Genomic DNA, 19,381 nt, shown 5'->3' with positions numbered 1-19,381 from the left:
TCCTAGAAGCCACTAGCAGTTCCTTGTTATTGGTCCTCTCCTAGGATCTCTCACAACATGGCAGCTTAGTTTTTCAAAGCCAGGAGGAAATCTGTCTGACTTCTATATCCTCTTTTAGAATGCTCACCTGATTAGGTCAGGCCTACCTAGGATAATGTCCCTTTTAAGTCAAAGTCAACTGATTAGGTACTTCAATTACATACACCAAAAAATCTCTGCCTTTGTCATATAATGTAACCTAAGCCATAGAATGACATTCATCATCTTCACAGGTCCTGCCTATTTTCAAGAGTAAAGTGTTATACACAGGTAGGTGGCATTGGAGGTCATCTAAGAAATCTGCCCACCACTTACATTGTACTTATACCCTTTCAAATGCCCTTTTAATTTGTCATAATAGATAACAACTGGTACATCATTCTTCCACTCTCCTCCCACCTTTGCTTTAGTCTTATATGTACGTATTTATGTATGTTCATGTGTTGTGTCTGTATGAAAATGATGCTCAGCATCAGTCTTTTTGCTGAAGGTTCCCCAAGCTATATTTGATTTGATGAAATCTATCCTCCAGTAGATTCCTCAGGAAGGGTTCATGGGTATAGAATTCCCTAAGTTCTTTTATTTTAAAGACAGTTTGGCTAGATATTATATCCTTGGTTCACACTTTCTTTCATTGAATTTTCTATACTTGTTCATGTATTTTAATTTTGTTTGGAGTTTAGACTTACCATTTTCTTCTGCTTCACAGTTGTTTTTTGGTAAGAGTTTTCCTCAGCTGTCTGTTTGACATTTTATTTCCTGATTTCAGCATTAGTTCTCTATGGGTTTTACTTTTCTCTCCTTCATTTTGCATTATTGTGCTGTTTAAAAAGATTTCTAGGCTAGTGACGCTAGTTTCTAGTTTCTGTTGATTGTTCCAACTAGTCTCTTCATGGGTCTGTCTGCTTGTCACAGAGCCTTCTAGTAGTGAGGGAGTGTGGCAGGAACAATTAGGGTCTGGCCCTGTGATTTGTTGCTTTTTCTCTTTTTATTCAGCCATTCTGAACAGATGGTATTCTTTGTCTTTAAGCAATGCTGAGAGTTTGGTTTTGGATAAAAATGCAATTGTGGAGTTATTTCATATCTTTTAGGGAGGTTGTTTACCGTACACCCACCACTGACTTCAGCTGCCTTGTTTTAAAAAAATCCCCTTAATATATTATCTTTTCAAACAAAAAACAAACGTGAAAAAATAATATACAGGCATACTCATTTTACTGCATTTTTTTGTGCAGTAAAATTGTTTTTCTCAGGTATTGTGTTTTTTTACAAATTGAAGGTTTGTGGCAACCCTGCATTGTCAGATGATATTTAGCATTTTTTAGCAATAAAGTTTTTTTTAAGGTATATACATTTATTTTAGACACAATGCTATTGCACACTTAATAGACTACAGTATAGTGTAATCATAACTTTTATATGGACTGGGAAACCAAAAATTTGTGTGTCTCACTTTATTAGGATATTCACTTTATTGCAGTGGTCTGGAACCAAACCCCCAATATTTCTGAGGTACGTCTGCAAATGATTTTTGACTTGTGCTTTTTAACTTGAAATTATTAGGTTTTGATTAAGTTTATAAATAGACTGTTTACAGGAGGCTAGATTTCCTGAAAGTTTAACAGAGTCAGTTAATTCCTCATGTAGTTTTTGACTTGTAGCTATTACCAGTTTGCCAGACATGTGAAATGCTTAATAGATAGAATATATTAAATGCATAAATGAAATTTAAAATGCTTACAGTCACTTAATTATTTAGGTCTTTAAATCGAGCTGACAGCTTAAGGGAAATTTAGTTGGCTTGACTTGAGTGGATTAAACATTTATCAAAAGAAAATAACTTCTTATTTAGAGAAAACTTCCTAGACTTATAAAGATACTAATGAAGCATGCCTGTGGAATAGCAAGACCTGCCTAAGTCCAGGAGTACAAGAAGCAACAGAGCAGAAGTTTGGATAAGAATGAGGAGATAGGATATGGGTGGTCTTGATGATTAGACCTCTCCTTGCCCTACTCTATAATTTCATTTCTAAAATCTAACACTTCTCCCAAACACATCAGGATGTTTCATGCCTCATTTACTGTCTTAGGCACTGGGGAATACAGGGAAGAGCAATACAAAGTTCCTATTCTCATGGACTTCTACTACAGAAGAAAAGACAGACAAAAAAACCAACCAAATAAATATATAATTTCAAGTAAAATATATAATTTCAAGTAGTGACAAAGCCGTGAGGATAAAAATAAAAGTGGGTTAAGGGAACAGAGTAATAGGGAAGGGTGTTATTAAGACTATATTCAGGAAAGGCTTCTCTGAGCTCATGGTATTTAATCAGAGATCTGAATGAAGTCGGAGACAGACATTGACAGGAAGAGAATTCCAGATGCAAGGTCTAGTAAATCGCAAAAGCCTTTAAGTGGGAATAAGCTTAGTGTGCTAATGGTACAAGGAGGCTACTGCGGCAAAGCCAGAGTGAAAATAACGTCAGAAAGACAGATGAGGGCAAATTATAGCAGACTTGTGGGCCATGGTATAGAATTTGGATTCTATTATGAATGCGATGGGAAGGCACTGAAGCATACTGTTCCGGTCTGCTTAGATTGCCTTCCTCCTTAGTTATCTGGCTAACTCCCATTTGTCTTTCAAAATTTAGCATCATCTCCCGTGGGACGTATTTCTTAACTCTCCAGGTAAGGTCAATCACCTCCTCCTGTGTGCTACTTCTGAGCGAATATAGATTATTGAACTGTGTTTGTGTTTCATTTCGTTTTATTTTATTGTTGCCCCAGCATGTAACATAGCGGTGGGTACTAAGTAAAGGTTAGAGCTTATTAAAGGTTAGTAAAGGAAAACCACCCATTCATTCAATGGTGCCAGCCTTGATTCCTCTGGACCACTTCAGGTACCGTGTACGGGAAGGCGCATGGGAATTGGTACCCTGAGAGGTTGGCTGCAACATTCCCCCAGCTCTCTCTGCTACCAGAGGCCAAGAAGGCCTCTCGGGACAGCCAACCCCCCAACTGTCAGGTGCCTGCTGTCTCCCCTTTGAACATTTTTGCCCGACCTTCTTGGGCCCTGTGGTGGGACTTCGGGTGGGGCGACCTTCGAGCTTCACATCTCTGTATACACACTCTCCGCAAACCCTTCCCCGGCCTAGTCAAGCACCCCATTCCCCACTTTCCCCCTTAACAACGGAAGTTACAGCCGCGATGCCCACTGGCCTACAGGGTCCGGCTCTTACCTTCCCTCCGTGCTTCCACGGCACAACCCTCGTCCCGTAGTGGCCCCCCACGGCCCCCTCGTCCCACTCACCTAGGATGCGGGTGACCCCCAAGGTCAGCTTCTCCAGGTGCGGCTTGTTGCTGCCCAGCAGCGGGGGCGGTGTCTCCTCCATGGCTTGCGTCCCAGCTCCGCGCGCGGTCTGAGGAGCGGCTGGGACAGGGCGGGGGAGCGGGGCGGCCGGGAGGGCCGGACCCCGCCCGGGAGGCGCGGCCGTCAAGTTCACGGCATGCCGGGAGTTGTAGTGCTCGGAGCCTGAGAGCGCGGCTGGGAGGAGATTGGGGGCCCGGGCTGCTCTGGGAGTAGCAGTTCCACGAGGCGCTCGTTCCCGCCGCCCCGGCTGGGGCTCCACGCCACGCCGCCGGGACACAGCGACTCCACCGCCCGGACCCTCCCGCCCCGCCGGGGCCGGCTGCGTAAGCGGGGGCGGGCCTCTGCGCAGTGCGGCCAATCGGGACCGGGCCTGGAGGCCGGGGTTGGACGGCCTCGGCGGGACGCCCCGAGTGGCGGTTGTTTCAAGATGGCGGACGTGGCGGGCCCCTCCAGACCCGGCGCGGCGGCGTTCTGGAGCCGCGACTGTATCCTTTGCCCGCCTGGCAGGGGGCGCCGGCGCTTTCCCCGATGCGGCGAACGGTCGCGAGGGACGCGGAGCGCAGGGGAGAAGCTTGCCGCGAACCCTGGTGGCGGGGCCGTCCCGTCCGGCCGCCGTCCGGGTGCTGGGCTATGCTCTTGCTTGGGTATTAGGTGTCAGAGAGACTGCACTGTCTCCAGGCTGGAGTTCAGGCGTGGGGACTCGGCACAGATGTTTCCCAGCCCTCCTTGGCGGTGAGCTCTGGAAAGATGGCCTAGAGTCTTGGCCTCTCCTGGGGCTGGAAGGGTCCCTCTGCCCGGGATGACCTCCGGCCGGCCTAGTCTATTCGGAGTGAGCTTGTGGAGGAGTGCATGGTGTTGGGTGGTCCAAGAGCTTTTTGTCTTGGTTTAGGAGTGTCCTCAGTCTGAGTTGTTAAGAGTAAGTCAGGACCTTGTTGGACTTAGAAGGCCTGTCAGTGGTGATTTATTTTCATACTGAGATCTTTGGAGAATTGTGGACTTGGTTTCACGCGGACATGATCTAGTGATGATGATTATGGAATAGGACGCGATGCAGATTTTAGGGCCTGGAAGTGGTGTTGATTTGCATGTAGATTGCGGGTCCCACTAGCAGGACTGAAGTTTTTGGGTTGTTTTATGGTAGAGAAGCTGTGGCGCTTTTATCCTTGCGGTAGTATTCCCAGGTTAGTATCTATGATGAGATGTCTGACAAAACTGGTTCTTTCCCTGTGTTAGGTAGACTGTTCTAGGCTGATCTTTGGTTCTGATAATTTGCTTCATGTTAGAGGAGTGTTACCTGAAAGGAAGGCATTCAGTGCCTCTGCCTCTGTGCCCGCAGAGGCAAGTCTTTTTGTCTGTTTACTAGGATTGGTGATGGCATCGTTGGAAGCATTGCTCTTAACTTTGGCAGAATCATTCTTTGCACATTCTGCTTAGCTCTCAGTAAAACTTAGAAAGTTGTATTATCAGTTACCCTTGTTGAATTACTAGGATTAAAGTGTTATGCCGTGGAGAGTGGGATATTTTTGCATTTCTTGTTGCTCCGTGTTTAGTGTTATGCACTTTCTAAACATAATTACCACTTGTGTGTGATAGGTCGGTGGGAATCAAGTGAAATCGTGTACACGGTGGATAAAAGCACACTGATGCACTGTGCAAATAAAATATTTTTTTCTTTACCTATCAGTAGAATATGTACACTGGGAACAAGTGGGCTGAATTAGGAAGTTAGGAAATTGGGATGAGTCATACTTTCTCATGAAACATTACATTGTTAGAATTTTGTGATAGAGATATTTGAAGATTATTAGCTTATAATGTGCTTCTTTAGTGTAATCATTTTCATAACCATCCATGTGGCTTTGGTTATTATTCCTTAACTTTCTGTATAACCAATGTTATTGTGCTGATACAGAATATGTAAGAATATTGTTCTGATATAGAATGTGTGTGGGGCGTGGGGAGGGGGGACAGTCTGTTGCAGTGGGTCTGATTAAGTTAATAGGTATGTAAACTAAATCTATGCTCCTGGTCTTAGCAACCCTGTACTCTCAGTTATTCGTGCAGTCATATTACTCCCTATTTCATATAGAAGTCACATGGCCTTCCTTTTCTCTTACACTCTCCCTTACTCTAAACATTTATGTAAAATACTAATCTTCCCATTCAAAGTGGGGAGTTGAAATTATATGGGGAAAATGGTGATGATTACATTCTGTAGAAATTCAGATGCTTGAAAGGAATTACAAGGTTACCACTATCACCCTTCCTATTCCACATAATGACCAGTTAATACCCAGTCTCAGATATTTTCATTTTAATCTCTATAGGACATAAAAGCAATGTCAAATATAAATTTGTTACTGAATCTTTGCTAAAAAGCATAACAATAATTATCAATCATTTGATTTAGTCACGTGTCTTTTGATCTTGATCTCTTTTCTTGTCACAATGATGACTTCTCAGACCACCCCAAAGCATTTATACTTAGAACTTTCAATAGAAAAAGACCAAAAATTATGCACCTATAATCTGGTATTATTTTCACACTATTGAAAGATTTTCAGTGTTTCACCTAAGCAATTAGAGAAATATGATTGAGCGATTTCCTAGTCCTGGATGTTTCTGTCATCTGAGGACAGATCATCTGTGACTGAATATCACCTTTTTCATACTGTTGTTCTTATGAGTTATGTATCTCCTGCACAGTATGATTCAGCAGTGCTGTTTTGCACAAGGTATGTCTTTATACCCAATGTGTAAACAATGAGTATGCCATGTTGTCATTTATGGCTTAAATCTGCAAGTAGAATATGCCCCTTTGGCCATAAACTGCTTTCCTCCTTCGTTATAGCTCCTGGTAATATCAAAAGAAGTTAGTGTTTCTTCAGTATCTAAATTTGCTGAAGTGTACTCAAGTGTATTATCATTAACAATATTATGAGCTTGATGTTAGTTAGAACTGTAAAGGACCTGGTCAAAACATTGCAGTAGCTATAAGCTCTGCCATTGAGTTTTTAATTAAAAATAGAGACTTTACGTTGATGTTAAAATAATATACTAGTCAGGAAAATAGTTGTGGTTAGTAATAATAATATGTTGTTGGTAAGTGATTCAAACTCATAAGGTTAGGGTAGAGTGGGAAGTACTAAGTTTATTTTCTTCAGATCCTGGTTAGGGTAGGTATACTTATTTCTCTCTACCACTTCTGCCTTGGGTTTCTCATTACTACTTTAATTCCAGAAACTTGGGCATTAAAGACTCTTTATAATTTGCTGTACTTGTCTTATTGAGGCACTTCCAAATGAACCAAGTAGAACTAAGGTGGCACATAGAACCCAATAAGAGGTCCAATATACATTTGGTATATATTGTGTCTCTTTGACTTTGCCATAAAATATATATATTTGTTGGGAATCTTTGTATTTGAAGAAGGTGAATATTTGGGTTCTTAAGATAAAGAGCTGAAGATAGATTACAAATGAGTAGAAAGGATAGGTTGGATGGAGGCAATTTCAAATATTTCTGTCTTATTTATAAAAACTTTTGTTAAGGTCTGTTTATTTAGCGTTTTTATACTTGAAAAGAAATTTGGCATGGATGTAGCTAGTGGGTTTTGTGTGCATATTTTGAGTAGGACAGAAAGAGAAAGATAACACTGAGTTGTTGGACAGTGCCTCATAGGATTAAATAAATATCAATTTCATTCGTTCATAGATGGTTTACCATGAGCCAGGCATGCTTTGACCTTAGGTGATACAACATTGAACAAAATGATACAAATCTTCACCCGCTTGCTGCTTACATTTTAGTGAAATGAGATGAGTTCATGAATAAGTAAAATAATATTATATGTCCAGTGATTACAGGTGCCATAGAGAAAAATAAAGCAGGAAAAGTGTAGCTATCATGGGGGTCTTTTGTGTCGGTTTTTATGCCAGTACTGTACTGTTTTGATAACTATAGCTTTGTAATATTTTGAAACCAGGAAGTGTGATACCTCCAGCTTTATTCTTCTTTCTCAAAATTGCTTTGTCTAATTGGGGTCTTTGGTGGTTTCATACAAATTTTAGGATTGTTTGTTCTATTTCTGTGAAAAATGGCATTGGAATTTTGATAGAGATTGCATTGAATCTGTAGATTGCTATATGGACATTTTAACAATATTCTTTCAATTCATAAGCATGGAATATCTATTTGTGTTTTCTTCATTTTCTTTTATCAGTGTCTTATAGTTTTCAGTGAATAGGTCTTTCACCTCCTTAATTAAGTTTATTCCTAGATATTTTATTCTTTTTTGATGCATTTGTAAATTGGATTATTTTCCTAACTTGTCTTTCTGATAGTTGGTTATTCTTATATAGAAATGCAATAGATTTTTATATATTGATTTTGTATCCTACAACTTTTGTTTATAAACAAACTGAATTTATTTATTCGTTTTAACAGTTTTTTGGTGGAGTCTTTAGGGTTTTCTATATGTAGTATCATGTGATCTGCAAATAGAAGCTTGTGAAGGCTTCTACAGTTGGTTTTTCTTAAAGAAGTAGGAAGCAAAGTTGTTAGCTTAGAGTAAGGATGGGGGAGGTGGCATCTGGTTTGAGAAGAGAGGAGAAAGTGTAAAATACTTGATGAGCTTCCAAATCAAGATGCAGCTGAGTGGGGTCCTCGGTGGCTGGTCTCTTCCAGCTGTTGAGCAGGGTCCTTTGTGAATGATCCAGAGAAGTGTAGTATGTTTCCCAGGACTCTGTTATGTCAGTCTTTCCATAGGTCATCCTTGGAGATGGACAATGTTCTGAAAATTCATCACTACTTTATACTCTAGTTGAAGACACTGCTGTATGGAACATGTCCTGGGTCATCTTGAATTTTTTCCGCTGGGTACTTTCTCCCATGTGTATATTTCCAACAGCAAATGATTAAACATTTATTGAGCACCTGCAGTGTGTGCAGTCCCAAGGGATGTAAAAAATGAATCTGCTGTTAAAGAGTGTGCACAATTTCATTTTGTAAGGATTTTTTTTTGGATTGTATGTCAGTGAATTTAGAAATTCTTTCTCTGCTCCAGTGTTAGTTGCAGTCAATTTCCTTGGACTTGTGGGGTCTAAGTTTTTGCTTGTTTACTTGTCTTATGTGCCTCCTAAAATTTTCTAAGCTCCATCCCTGATGTCTAAGGGAATTTAAAGTTTTTAGAGGCCCTATCAGCCAAAAGCTTGAAGCTGTGATAGTGCTGCAGAGAGCTGTTAGAAACCACCTAGCAGTTCAGACAGTAAACACCATCTTTGTGTTCCATAGGGATTCTAGGCATTTCCAATCAGCATTCCTTGAAAAGATTCCATTACTAGAATTGATTCTGAACTGAAATATATTGATTTTTTAACATGTTATTAATCCACTGTTTTATTCCAGCCTTTTCCCAGGAGGAAGTAGTTAATAATTGGTTTGTCTACAAATTTTGGAAAAGAAAGTGTTTTATAAAGTAACAGAAAACTTTAGTATTTTCTAGATCATTTGGAAAAAATTGTTTAGACACTTACTTCCTGGAAGTGTGATAGAAGGTTATCAAATGGTGGACATACCTGGATTTAGATATAGTTCTGAATAAAATTTTATTTCTGGAAAGTAAACTTTCTTATTATATTGGTTCCCTTTCTATAGCAGTGTTCTAGCCTTTCTGAATTTCTCCTTTTGAAATTCAGAATAGTTCTTTTTGTCTTAAATTTCTTCAACTTGTTAAATAGTAGGGTTTCTTGAGACATTTCATGAATATACTGCAGAAGAATAAAAAATGTTTTTTGTGTTGACATGATTGACTTGCCCTCAAATAGTGTTTGTTCTTCAAAGCTGAAACTCACTTTGAAATTACAAATTCTTTTTTCTTAATATATCTTTATTGGAGTATAATTGCTTTACAATGTTGTATTAGTTTCTGTTGTAAAACAAAGTGAATCAGCTATAAGTATACATATATCCCCATATCCCCTCCCTCTTGAGCCTCTTCCCATCCTCCCTATCCCACCCCTCTAGGTCCTCACAAAGCATCAGAGCTGATCTCCCTGTGTTATGCAGCAGTTTCCCACTAGCTATCCATTTTACATTTGGTACTGTATATATGTCAATGCTAAAGCTTACTTTAAAATTAAAAGCTAAAGCTCCCTTTGAAATTACGAATTCATACCTAAAATAACTTGTCATTCACCTATGATGAGCAAAATGGAGTATTTAACTCCTTGTTTATGAAAGGAAAGAAAATGAAAGGAAACTAATTTGTAGTGTATCTCACTTGGGAATAAGCATGGATAAAACTTTTATGGAACAAGGCCTTCCAAAATTTTTACAAAGCAGATAGTTGTGAATATATAAAGATTAACTTTAAAGGATTATTAATTTTCCTACATTTATTTTAATTATGATGCTTTCTAGTTTTGATTTTAAAAGCTAGTTATAAACTCCCAGGTCAAAACAAATTACAAATTATAACAGAAATACAGAACAGCAATGTTTGGATGTTGGATAATCTTTTCTAGTATTTTCCTTTATGTCTTCCTGCATAGTTTCTGATGAAGAACAGTCAGTAGTGTATGTTCCAGGTATGATTTTATGCATTAATTTGGTAAACTTCCTTTGCTTCTTAAGAGTTAGGAGAAAATAAAAACATTAGGAGAACTTTGCAGGTATAAGTAGATGTAGAACAGTTCATCAGAACCTAATTTTTTTTTTTAATGTTTGGTATGACCCCACTAAGGTTTGAAATACTGCCTTATTTTAGGGGCTGGCTGGGCAAGTCAGCTTTTGATGAATTTACAGAATACTTCATGTGTTAAAGAGCAAGAGATTCTTTTCTTGTCATATTACAAATAATAGTTTAAATTTTATATTTCAAAAAAATGTGAAAACTTCTTTATATAGTGTTTATGTAATAGACTTTAAAGCTTACATACTGGTTGTTAAGAGATGAGTAGTAAAACTGAACCACTGGAGGCATCCTAATTATGTGAAAAATCAGATTTTTAATTTTCAATAAGTTAAGGTATGTATAGTATGTTGTAGTTGATTGGTTTTAATGTGACTTACGGATGTTCACATCCCCATTTAAAAATACTTCAGTTGAATCTTTGCATGCAAGACGTCATCTTTTCATGATTCATTATTTATTAACAGAGCCTTAAAACGAAGTTTATAAAGTAAGAGACTTCCCCATCACGTGCCATAAGTAGAGGATATCAAGGAAGAGGTTGGTGGGGGGAGGGTTTAAGAGAATGAAAAGATATAATTTTGAAATCTTGTTTGATGGAAATCCTTAGGAATTTCTACAGAAGGAAATATCAGATCAAGACACAAGATGGTGAATCCAAAAGCTGATGTTAAACTTAAGACTTCCAGGGTGACTGCTACTTCAGTCTCCATGGAGTCTTTAAAAGGTGCAGGGGATTCAGTAGATGAACAGGTCAGTAATTTTTTTTCTTTTTCTGTTTTTTTTTTTTTTCCTTATTCTCCAGTCTTTATAAATGCTGACCAGTAAGTCATTTTTTTGTGCTGACCAATAACTGATAGATAAGGGTAGAAGAGCCCTTGAAAGAACATTAGATGATCTACAAGCATTTTTAAAGATACAGAGGATTCTAGGATGCTTTGCTTAGTATGAATATAAAATGTGTATTACTCATTTTTATTCCAAAATGTCCAGGCTTGCTTTAAGCCTTAGTTAAGAAACATTTATTGTCTTAGTATGTCTCCAAAGACTTAAATCCTGATCTGTGTGGAGTTAGTAAATCAAATTGACAATTTTTTTCTTTTATTAGGTGTCCTTTGTGATTTTTGCTCATGTGAATTTGTTACTTGATGATGGATAAACCTTTGTATATAAGAAAATGCTTTATTAAAACAAAATTAGCCTGTATTATTATTGTTATTGTTATTATTTCCTTCGTTTGGCAAATAATATCATAAAGAATTTATTTTTATAGCTCAGTCATTGATTTCTCCTTTGTCTTTCTTTGCCTCTTTAATAGTGTCTGTACCTTCCTTTGGTATATGCTCTATCTGATTGGTTTATTTCACTTTACTTTTTGTTATATTTTGTCTCCGCAACCAGAGTTTAACTCAGGGTTTGGCAATCTATGACCTGTAGGCCAAATCTGCTTCTTCCTGTTTTGTGAGTAAAGTGTTACTGGAACACAGCCACTCTCAGTCTTTTAGTGTTATGTTATTGCCAGTTTCGTATTACAATGACAGAGGTGCTGTAAAGATGAATGCTCACAAAGCCAAAATCATTTGCTATCGAATTCTATATAAAAAATGTTTTTCAGTCCCTGGTTTATGTTCAGATATTGAAATTTTCAATGTCTAGTTTGTTACTAATTACAGTTGACCCTTGAACAACACGGGTGTTAGGGGTGTTGAACTCCGGGCAGTTGAATATTTGCGTATACCTTTTGGCTCCCCAAAACTTTACTAATAGCCTACTGTTGAATGAAAGCCTTACTGATAACATAAATAGTCAATTAACACATATTTTGAATGTTATATATATATTTACATATACTTTACGCATTCATGACACACCTTTTTTCTTAATTTTTAAAAAATATTTCTTAGGCTCTGTGGTTCGTGTGCAAGCTTATTCAAATTGTTGTAAATCTCCAAAAAGTTTTGCAATATATTTATTGAAAAAAATCTGCTTGTAAGTAGACTTGTGCAGTTCAAACCCATGTTGTTTAAGGGTCAACTGTTTTACGTTTAGTTATCTACAGGATTTAACGGTGATTAGCTCAGAAAGCCTGCCTATGTTACTTATATCCCCAGTGTGTACACTTCACACTAGGATGTGAATAGTTGAATTTGCAAGTTCTTATCAAAAATTGGAAGTATTTTTTCATATAATGGTTTGTGTATTTTATAATGAACAGAAGCTATTCCCCATTCATATCAGCTCCTGGCAACCACTAGTCTGCTTTTAGTCTCTCTGTATTTGCCTGGACATTTCATATAGCTGGAATAATGTAACATGTGGCCTTTTGTGACTGGCTTTTTTCATTTAGTATAGTGATTTCAAGTTTCATCTATGTTGTATCATGTATCTTTACTTCATTTCTTTTTATGGCTCAATACATATTTTGTTTAACCACCAGTTGAAGGACATTTGGGTTGTTACAGTTTTTGGCTATTATCAATAATATTGCTGTCAACATTCATGTACAAGTTTTTGTATGGATGTATGTTTTCAATTTTCTTGTGTATACACCTAGAATTAGAATTTCTGGGTCATATAGTAATTCTGTGTTTAACCTTTTGATGAACTACCAAAGTAGCTATACCATTTTACGTTCCACCAGCAATGTATGAGGATTCCAGATTCTCCACATTCTCACCAACACTTTATATCCATCTTTTTTATTTATAATTGTCATAGTGAGTGTGAAGTGGTATCTCATTGTGGTTTTGATTTGTTTTTTCCTAATGGCCAATAATGATCATCTCTTTATGTGCTTCTTGGCCATTTGTATGTGTTCTTTGGAGAAATGTCTATCCAGATCTTTTTCAATTGGGTTGTTTGTCTTCTTATTGATGAGTTGTAAGAGTTCTTTATAGATTCCATCTCCAAGTTCCTTGTCATATATATGATTTGCAGATATTTTCTCCAATTTTGTGAATTTTCTTTTCACTTTCTTTATTTTTTAAAATAAAATTTATTTATTTATTTATTTTTATTTTTGGCTGCATTGGGTCTTCACTGCTGTGTGTGGGCTTTCTCTAGTTGCGGTAAATGGGGGCTTACTCTTCGTTGTGTTGTGCGGGCTACTCTTGTTGTGGACGGAGCACAGGCTCTAGGCAAGCGGGCTTCAGTAGTTGTGGCTTGCTGGCTCTAGAGCGCAGGCTCAGTAGTTGTGGCACATGGGCTTTGTTGCTCTGCGGCATGTGGGATCTTCCCAGACCAGGGCTTGAATCCGTGTCCCCTGCATTGGCAGGCAGATTCTTAAGCAGTGCCACAAGTGAAATCCTCTTTTCACTTTCTTATTGGTGTCCTTTGAAGCTTGAAAGTTTTAAATTTTGATGAAGTCCAACTTATCAGTGTTTTCCTTTTATTTATTTAATTATTTATTTGCTGTCATATCTAAGAAATCATTGACTAAACCAAGGTCTCAAAGATTTATACCAATATCTAGGAGTTTTATAATCTTAGATATTACATTTAGGCTTTGATCCATTTTGATGTAATTTCTGTACATGCTATGGGTAGTGACCCAACTTCATTCTTTTGCATGTGGATTTCCAGTTGTCCCAGCGTCATTTGTTGCAAAGACCATTCTTTCTCCTTTGATTGTCTTGCCACCCTTGTTGAAAATCTGTTAATCATAAATGTGTTTGTTTCTGTAGTCTCAATTCTATTCCATTGATCTATATTTCTATTTTAATTGCAATACCACACTGCTTTAGTATACTGTAGCTTTGCAGTAAGTCCTGGAATCAGGAAGTGTAAGTACTCCAAGTTTGTTCTTCCTTTTCAAGGTTGTTCTGGCTATTCTGGGTCTTTTGCATTTCCATAAGAATTATAGAATCAAGTTGTCAATTTCCGCACAAAAGTCAACTTGGATTTCAGTAGCAATTGTGTTGAATCTTTTTTTTTTTTTTAATGTTGAGCCTTCTTTTAATTTATTTATTTTTATTTTTGTCTTTGTTGGGTCCTCGTTTCTGTGCGAGGGCTTTCTCTAGTTGTGGCAAGCGAGGGCCACTCTTCATCGCGGTGCGCAGGCCTCTCACTGTCGTGGCCTCTGTTGTTGCGGAGCACAGGCTCCAGGCGCACAGGCTCAGTAGTTGTGGCTCACAGGCCTAGTTGCTCCGTGGCATGTGGAAGCTTCCCAGACTAGGGCTCGAACCCGTGTCCCCTGCATTAGCAGGCAGATTCTCAACCACTGCGCCACCAGGGAAGCCCTGTGTTGAATCTTTTTAAAAAAATTTTAAAAAGTTTTTAATTCAAGTATAGTTGATTTACAATGTTACGTTAGTTTCAGGTGTACAGTACAGTGATTCAGTTTTTTATGTATATATTGTATATATACCTATATATTATATATATGTATATATATTTTTTCTTTTTCAGATTCTTTTCCCTTATAGGTTATTACAAAATATTGAGTCTAGTTCCCTGTGCTATACAGTAGGTCCTTGATGGTTATCTGTTATATATATATATATATATATATATATATATATAGTACTGTGTATATGTTAATCTCATAAATTAGATTGGGAATCTTTTTTTCTTAATTTAAAAAATTTTTTAATTCAATTTTTAAAGGTTACTTTCCATTTACAGTTATTACGAAATATTGGCTATATTCCTCGTGTTGTACAATACATCCTTGAGCCTATCTTACACCCCACAGTTTGTATTTCCTACTCCCCCACCCCTATGTTGTGTTGAGTCTTTAGATCCATTTGGAGAGTACTCTCAACTTAATACTATTAAGTCTTCCAGTCCTTGAATATGGTGTGTAAAATGTCTTTCTATTTATTTTTATGTCTTCTTTAATTTCTTTCAGTGATGTTTTATAGTTTTCAGTGTACATGCCTTATACTCCTTTTGTTAAATTTATTTTCAAGTATTGTGTTTTATACTTTTTGGTACTACTATTAACGGAATTGTCTTCTTAATTTCATTTTTGGATTTTTCACTGCTAGTGTCCAGAAACACAGTTGATTTTTTATCCTGCTACCTTTCTAAAGTCATTTATTAGTTCTAATCTAATAGTTTTTTGGTAAATTCCTTACAATTTTCTATATATAAGATCATGCCATCTGTGAATAGAGATAGTTTTACATACCCCTTTTCAGTTTGGATTCCTTTTATTTCAACTGTCTTCTAAAGAGATTTAAAAATGCAACAAACTTTATAGCAAGTTCATTTTTCCATACTGATAGTCTGTTGGTCCAGTATCATTTATTAAGAGGACCATTCTTTTCCCCATTGAATTACCAAGATGCTATTGTAATTCAAGGAGAGACTTAAAATTTCATTACAAGTCTGGCAACTGTGAGAGGAGAAAGAAAGAAAGATTGACTAGGAAGAGTCTCAGACTTCCTTGCAGTCTGAGGTAGTATCTGTCTGTAGAGATGTATCCTTCCCTTATTATAGCATAGCATCTTTTTTGGTAATCTCTATCCTGAATTTTGTGTTTTTCATTCTTTTGTTTTTCTATATCAGGGGTTGACAAACTTTTTCTTTAAATGGCCAGATGGAAAATATTTAGCCTCTGTGAGACACATGGTTTCTGTCTTAATTATCTAAGTCTGCCACTATAGTGTGGAAAAAGCCATATGTATGTCAGTGTATAAAAGAATGTGCATGGCTGTGTTTTGTTTTGTTTTTAATTAATTAATGTATTTATTTTTGGCTCTGTTGGGTCTTTGTTGCTGCACGCGGGCTTTCTCTAGTTGTGGCAAGTGGGGGCTACTCTTTGTTGTGGTGCGCAGGCTTCTCATTGCGGTGGCTTCTCTTGTTGTGGAGCACGGGCTCTAGGCACGCAGGCTTCAGTAGTTGTGGCACGTGGGCTCAGTAGTTGTGGCTCACGGGCTCTAGAGCGCAGGCTCAGTAGTTGTGGTGCATGGGCTTAGTTGCTCCACAGCATGTGGGATCTTCCCGGACCAGGGCTTGAACCCACGTCCCCTGCATTGGCAGACAGATTCTTAACCACTGCGCCACCAGGGAAGTCCCCCATGGCTGTGTTTTAATAAACCTTTTTTACAAAAACAAGCTTTGGGCCAGATTTGGCTTGCAGTCATAGTTTACCAACCCCTGTCCTATATGGTCTAAACATGTATTTATTTTTTAAACAATGTTTAGTTTTATATATATATTTCAAACTTTATATAAATGATCTCGTATTGTGTGATTTGCTTTTTTGTTCAACATTATGTTCCTGAGATTTATTTATGTTGCATATAGTTGGATTTCATTTCCTTTCACTGATATTTCAGTCAGGGTTTAGTCAGTTATTTTAACTGAGAGTATTTAATATAAAGACTTGTTAAATTGGTGCTGGAGAACTGAAAAGCAAAAAGGGCACACTAGGTTATCGTGTAGGTAGTAACTGCAAGAAACAACCACCATCTTTAGGGCTGGGAAAACAGAACAAGTTGGAATTATTAAAACCTAGACGCTTGGAGGGGGAGCCACTTAGAGCTGGAACTTTGACCTCCAATGATGGGAAACCAGCCTGACTGGTATTGCTATCCCCAAGCAGATATGATAAAGGCTGGTTCTATGAGGGCTAGAAGAACTACCAACTGGAATCAGCTGTTCTTGCCAGGGTAAAGATCTCTGACAGGGGTGGCACTGATAGAAACAGGAAGCAAAGAGAAAGGAATGTGTCCTTTCTTCCTCTAAGAGCCTCTGGTTCTTCCTGTTGGCAGAGTTTAACAGAACGTTGTGGCAAAGAAGAAATGAAGTTTCCAGAGTCTCAGCCTCAGCATCACAAAACAGAGCGTGGGGGATGGGTTTGAAGATGAATATCAACAGCGTAACAACCAGTAGCTACAGAATTCCATTGTATAAATATACCACAGTTTAACTCTGGTTGACAAACATTTGTGTTTTCAGGTTTTTGCCTAAACACAGTGCTGCTGAAGTTCTTGCCTGTGTGCAAGGGTTTCTCTTTTTTGTTTACTGAAATTTCTTTTAAAGGGTTTTCAGCAATTTTTCACATTGCCAAATCCAGTGACTTCTTTTTATATTCTGTTCAACTTTTTTGATCATTAGCACCATTAACCCCGCATTCTTCTTGAAACTTTTTTCTCCCACAGTGTCGTATGCTTCTGATTCTCCTCTTGTCTTTTCAAAAACCAATTTTAATTTATTTTCTTCGGTTAGGAGATGATTTTTAAAAACTAATATTTTTTTCTTAACTTTAAGGAAAATTTTACAACATAGAAAAGTGTAAAGAAAATAATAAAAATCTAAACATTATCAATAATAACATATGGCTGAGTTTTAAATCTTTAAAACTCTGACTTGAGAGCCAGACCCACATTTCTAACTTCCTGACTAAACATTTCCACATGAATATCCTCCTGGCATCTTAAAGTGACCATATCTAATATCTAAAGCCAAACCCATTTAATTTTTTTTTTTTTTTTTTTTTTACCATATCCTCTTTCTCATTTCCTTTTTCTCCCCTGTCTTTTCCATATTTGGGTAGCAGTAATTCCAGGATTCATTTTAGGGGTCTTGGATTATTCTTGGCCACCTGAAGTAATTGGACTAACCTACTTCGTGGTTATGCAAATGCCAAGGATTCTTTTTTTTTTTAACATGTTCCTTTTACATGTTACCTCCAGTTCCCTTGTGAATCCCTAGGTTTCATGGCTTTAAAGCCCCCCTTTGATGTTCAATAACTAGGAGAACTTTTTATAGCACAAGAGATGGGATAGTACAGTGGGTAAGAACATAGACTCTGGAATCAATGCTTGAGTCTTGATTTTGCTACCTAACTTCTATATTCCTAGGCAAGATATGTAACCTCCTCGTAGAATAGGAATAATACCTACCTAATAACGTTGTGAAAATTAAATGGATAAGTATAAAATACTTAGAATATTCCTAATAATACTAGGTATAATGTTATCTATTATTACTATTACTCTTTGGTCTAATACCCTTTGGAATGAGCCTTTGGATATATTGAGAGCTTAGAACTGGTGCTTCTGCTGCCAGCCTTAGTACATCTTTAAGCAGCCGTGGGGCTATGGTGTAGGAAAGATTCTCAGTATCTTCCATTAGGTGTTTGTTTCTGTGACATTCATCAAGGGAAAGTTGTTTCCTTAATACTCCCTAACACTTAAGCAGGCACATTTCCGCCTAAGAGTTCTTTCTGTGTGCTTTTCTGTGTAAATTTCAGATGTCCCCTGGTGGACAGATAGTTCCTTAGCCTGTGTTGAGTTCACAGTAGGTTTAAATGAAATGGGTAAATAGTGTTCTATTTTACCAGATAAAAGAGATCCAAGAAATTTCATCTCTTGTGCTTATTTTAAGAAATTTCTCAAAAAGTCTTAAAAATTGTTTTTTGTGAAAGTTGATCAGAAGGATTTTTTTTTTTTTTTAAGAATTTCTGCAGGGGAGGAATAAAGAGTGCATCATTGAAGGATTTATGTCTTGAAGACAAAAGGCGCATTGCAAACTTAATTAAAGAACTGGCCAGGTGAGACAAAACCTTATATGAAATGCATTACTATATGAGAGAGTGGTTTTTTGAAAATAGAAAATTACAAATATGTTCTCATGTCATTGTGTCATTGTGTCATTGATCTTATGGGAGCAGTGACTTTTAGAATAAAAGGTATCCTGTGGTGCCAAAAAGAAAAGTAGAAAAAAACGTAAAATGGAAAAGAAACACTCTCCAGTTATGTTTTCTGGTTTAATTTCCCAAATTGTTTCATGGAAATATCTGCAGCAGTCATTTATCAAGAGGCAACATTTTGAAACTTAGCTCTGCTATTGATGTAGGTTGATATTGTAATCAGAGGCATAGCACTTTGGTTTTGCTTTAGTATCTGAAACAGAAAAGAACATTCATTTTATTGTCATCTTTCACAAGAATACTAGTTGTCATTTTGCTAACTTCTGATACTTTCAAGTAAGGGATTTTAAATTTTGAGAATGAGAGTTCTTAGCTGTTTGGATGTACTATTCCAGTTTATTAATGATGTATATGAAGAATATTTACTTTGTATAATTTTTTGTTAATATACATGTCAAGTTTTGGGGTCTTAAATAATAAATGAAGATGCTTATAGAGGAATGTGTTAATATAAATTATAAAAGTTAAGTTTAGGGGAAGGCCATACCTAAAAACTGATAAAATTATATTTATTTTTATCATTGAATTGCATGTTTGGAAATAGTAGGTCTTTTTCTTCTTTCTCTATTTTTAATTAAAGATAGCTACATGAAGTGTTTCATTTTGAGACCTTAAA

General features: G+C 37.3%; 2 protein-coding genes across 4 annotated transcripts in view; one reads left to right on the top strand and one right to left on the bottom strand.

Moving 5' to 3' along the window:
• The window catches only part of TPGS2 (tubulin polyglutamylase complex subunit 2), a 55,555-nt gene extending 52,121 nt beyond the window's left edge, over nucleotides 1-3,434 (bottom strand). For both annotated transcript variants that reach the window (XM_065890018.1, XM_065890019.1), the window contains exon 1: nucleotides 3,353-3,434. In XM_065890018.1, coding sequence (XP_065746090.1) covers nucleotides 3,353-3,434 — 82 coding nt within the window. The remainder of the gene's footprint in view (nucleotides 1-3,352) is intronic.
• A 405-nt stretch (nucleotides 3,435-3,839) lies between these two features.
• Nucleotides 3,840-19,381, top strand: part of KIAA1328 (KIAA1328 ortholog) — a 380,212-nt gene continuing 364,670 nt past the window's right edge. For both annotated transcript variants that reach the window (XM_065890102.1, XM_065890101.1), the window contains exons 1-4: nucleotides 3,840-3,897; nucleotides 9,964-9,999; nucleotides 10,714-10,856; nucleotides 18,512-18,606. In XM_065890102.1, coding sequence (XP_065746174.1) covers nucleotides 3,840-3,897; nucleotides 9,964-9,999; nucleotides 10,714-10,856; nucleotides 18,512-18,606 — 332 coding nt within the window. The remainder of the gene's footprint in view (nucleotides 3,898-9,963; nucleotides 10,000-10,713; nucleotides 10,857-18,511; nucleotides 18,607-19,381) is intronic.

This window comes from Phocoena phocoena, chromosome 13, assembly GCF_963924675.1.
Source record: "Phocoena phocoena chromosome 13, mPhoPho1.1, whole genome shotgun sequence".
Taxonomy (NCBI): Eukaryota; Metazoa; Chordata; class Mammalia; order Artiodactyla; family Phocoenidae; genus Phocoena; species Phocoena phocoena.
Note: the sequence above shows the minus strand (reverse complement) of the source record. Positions and strands in the feature narration are given on the sequence as shown.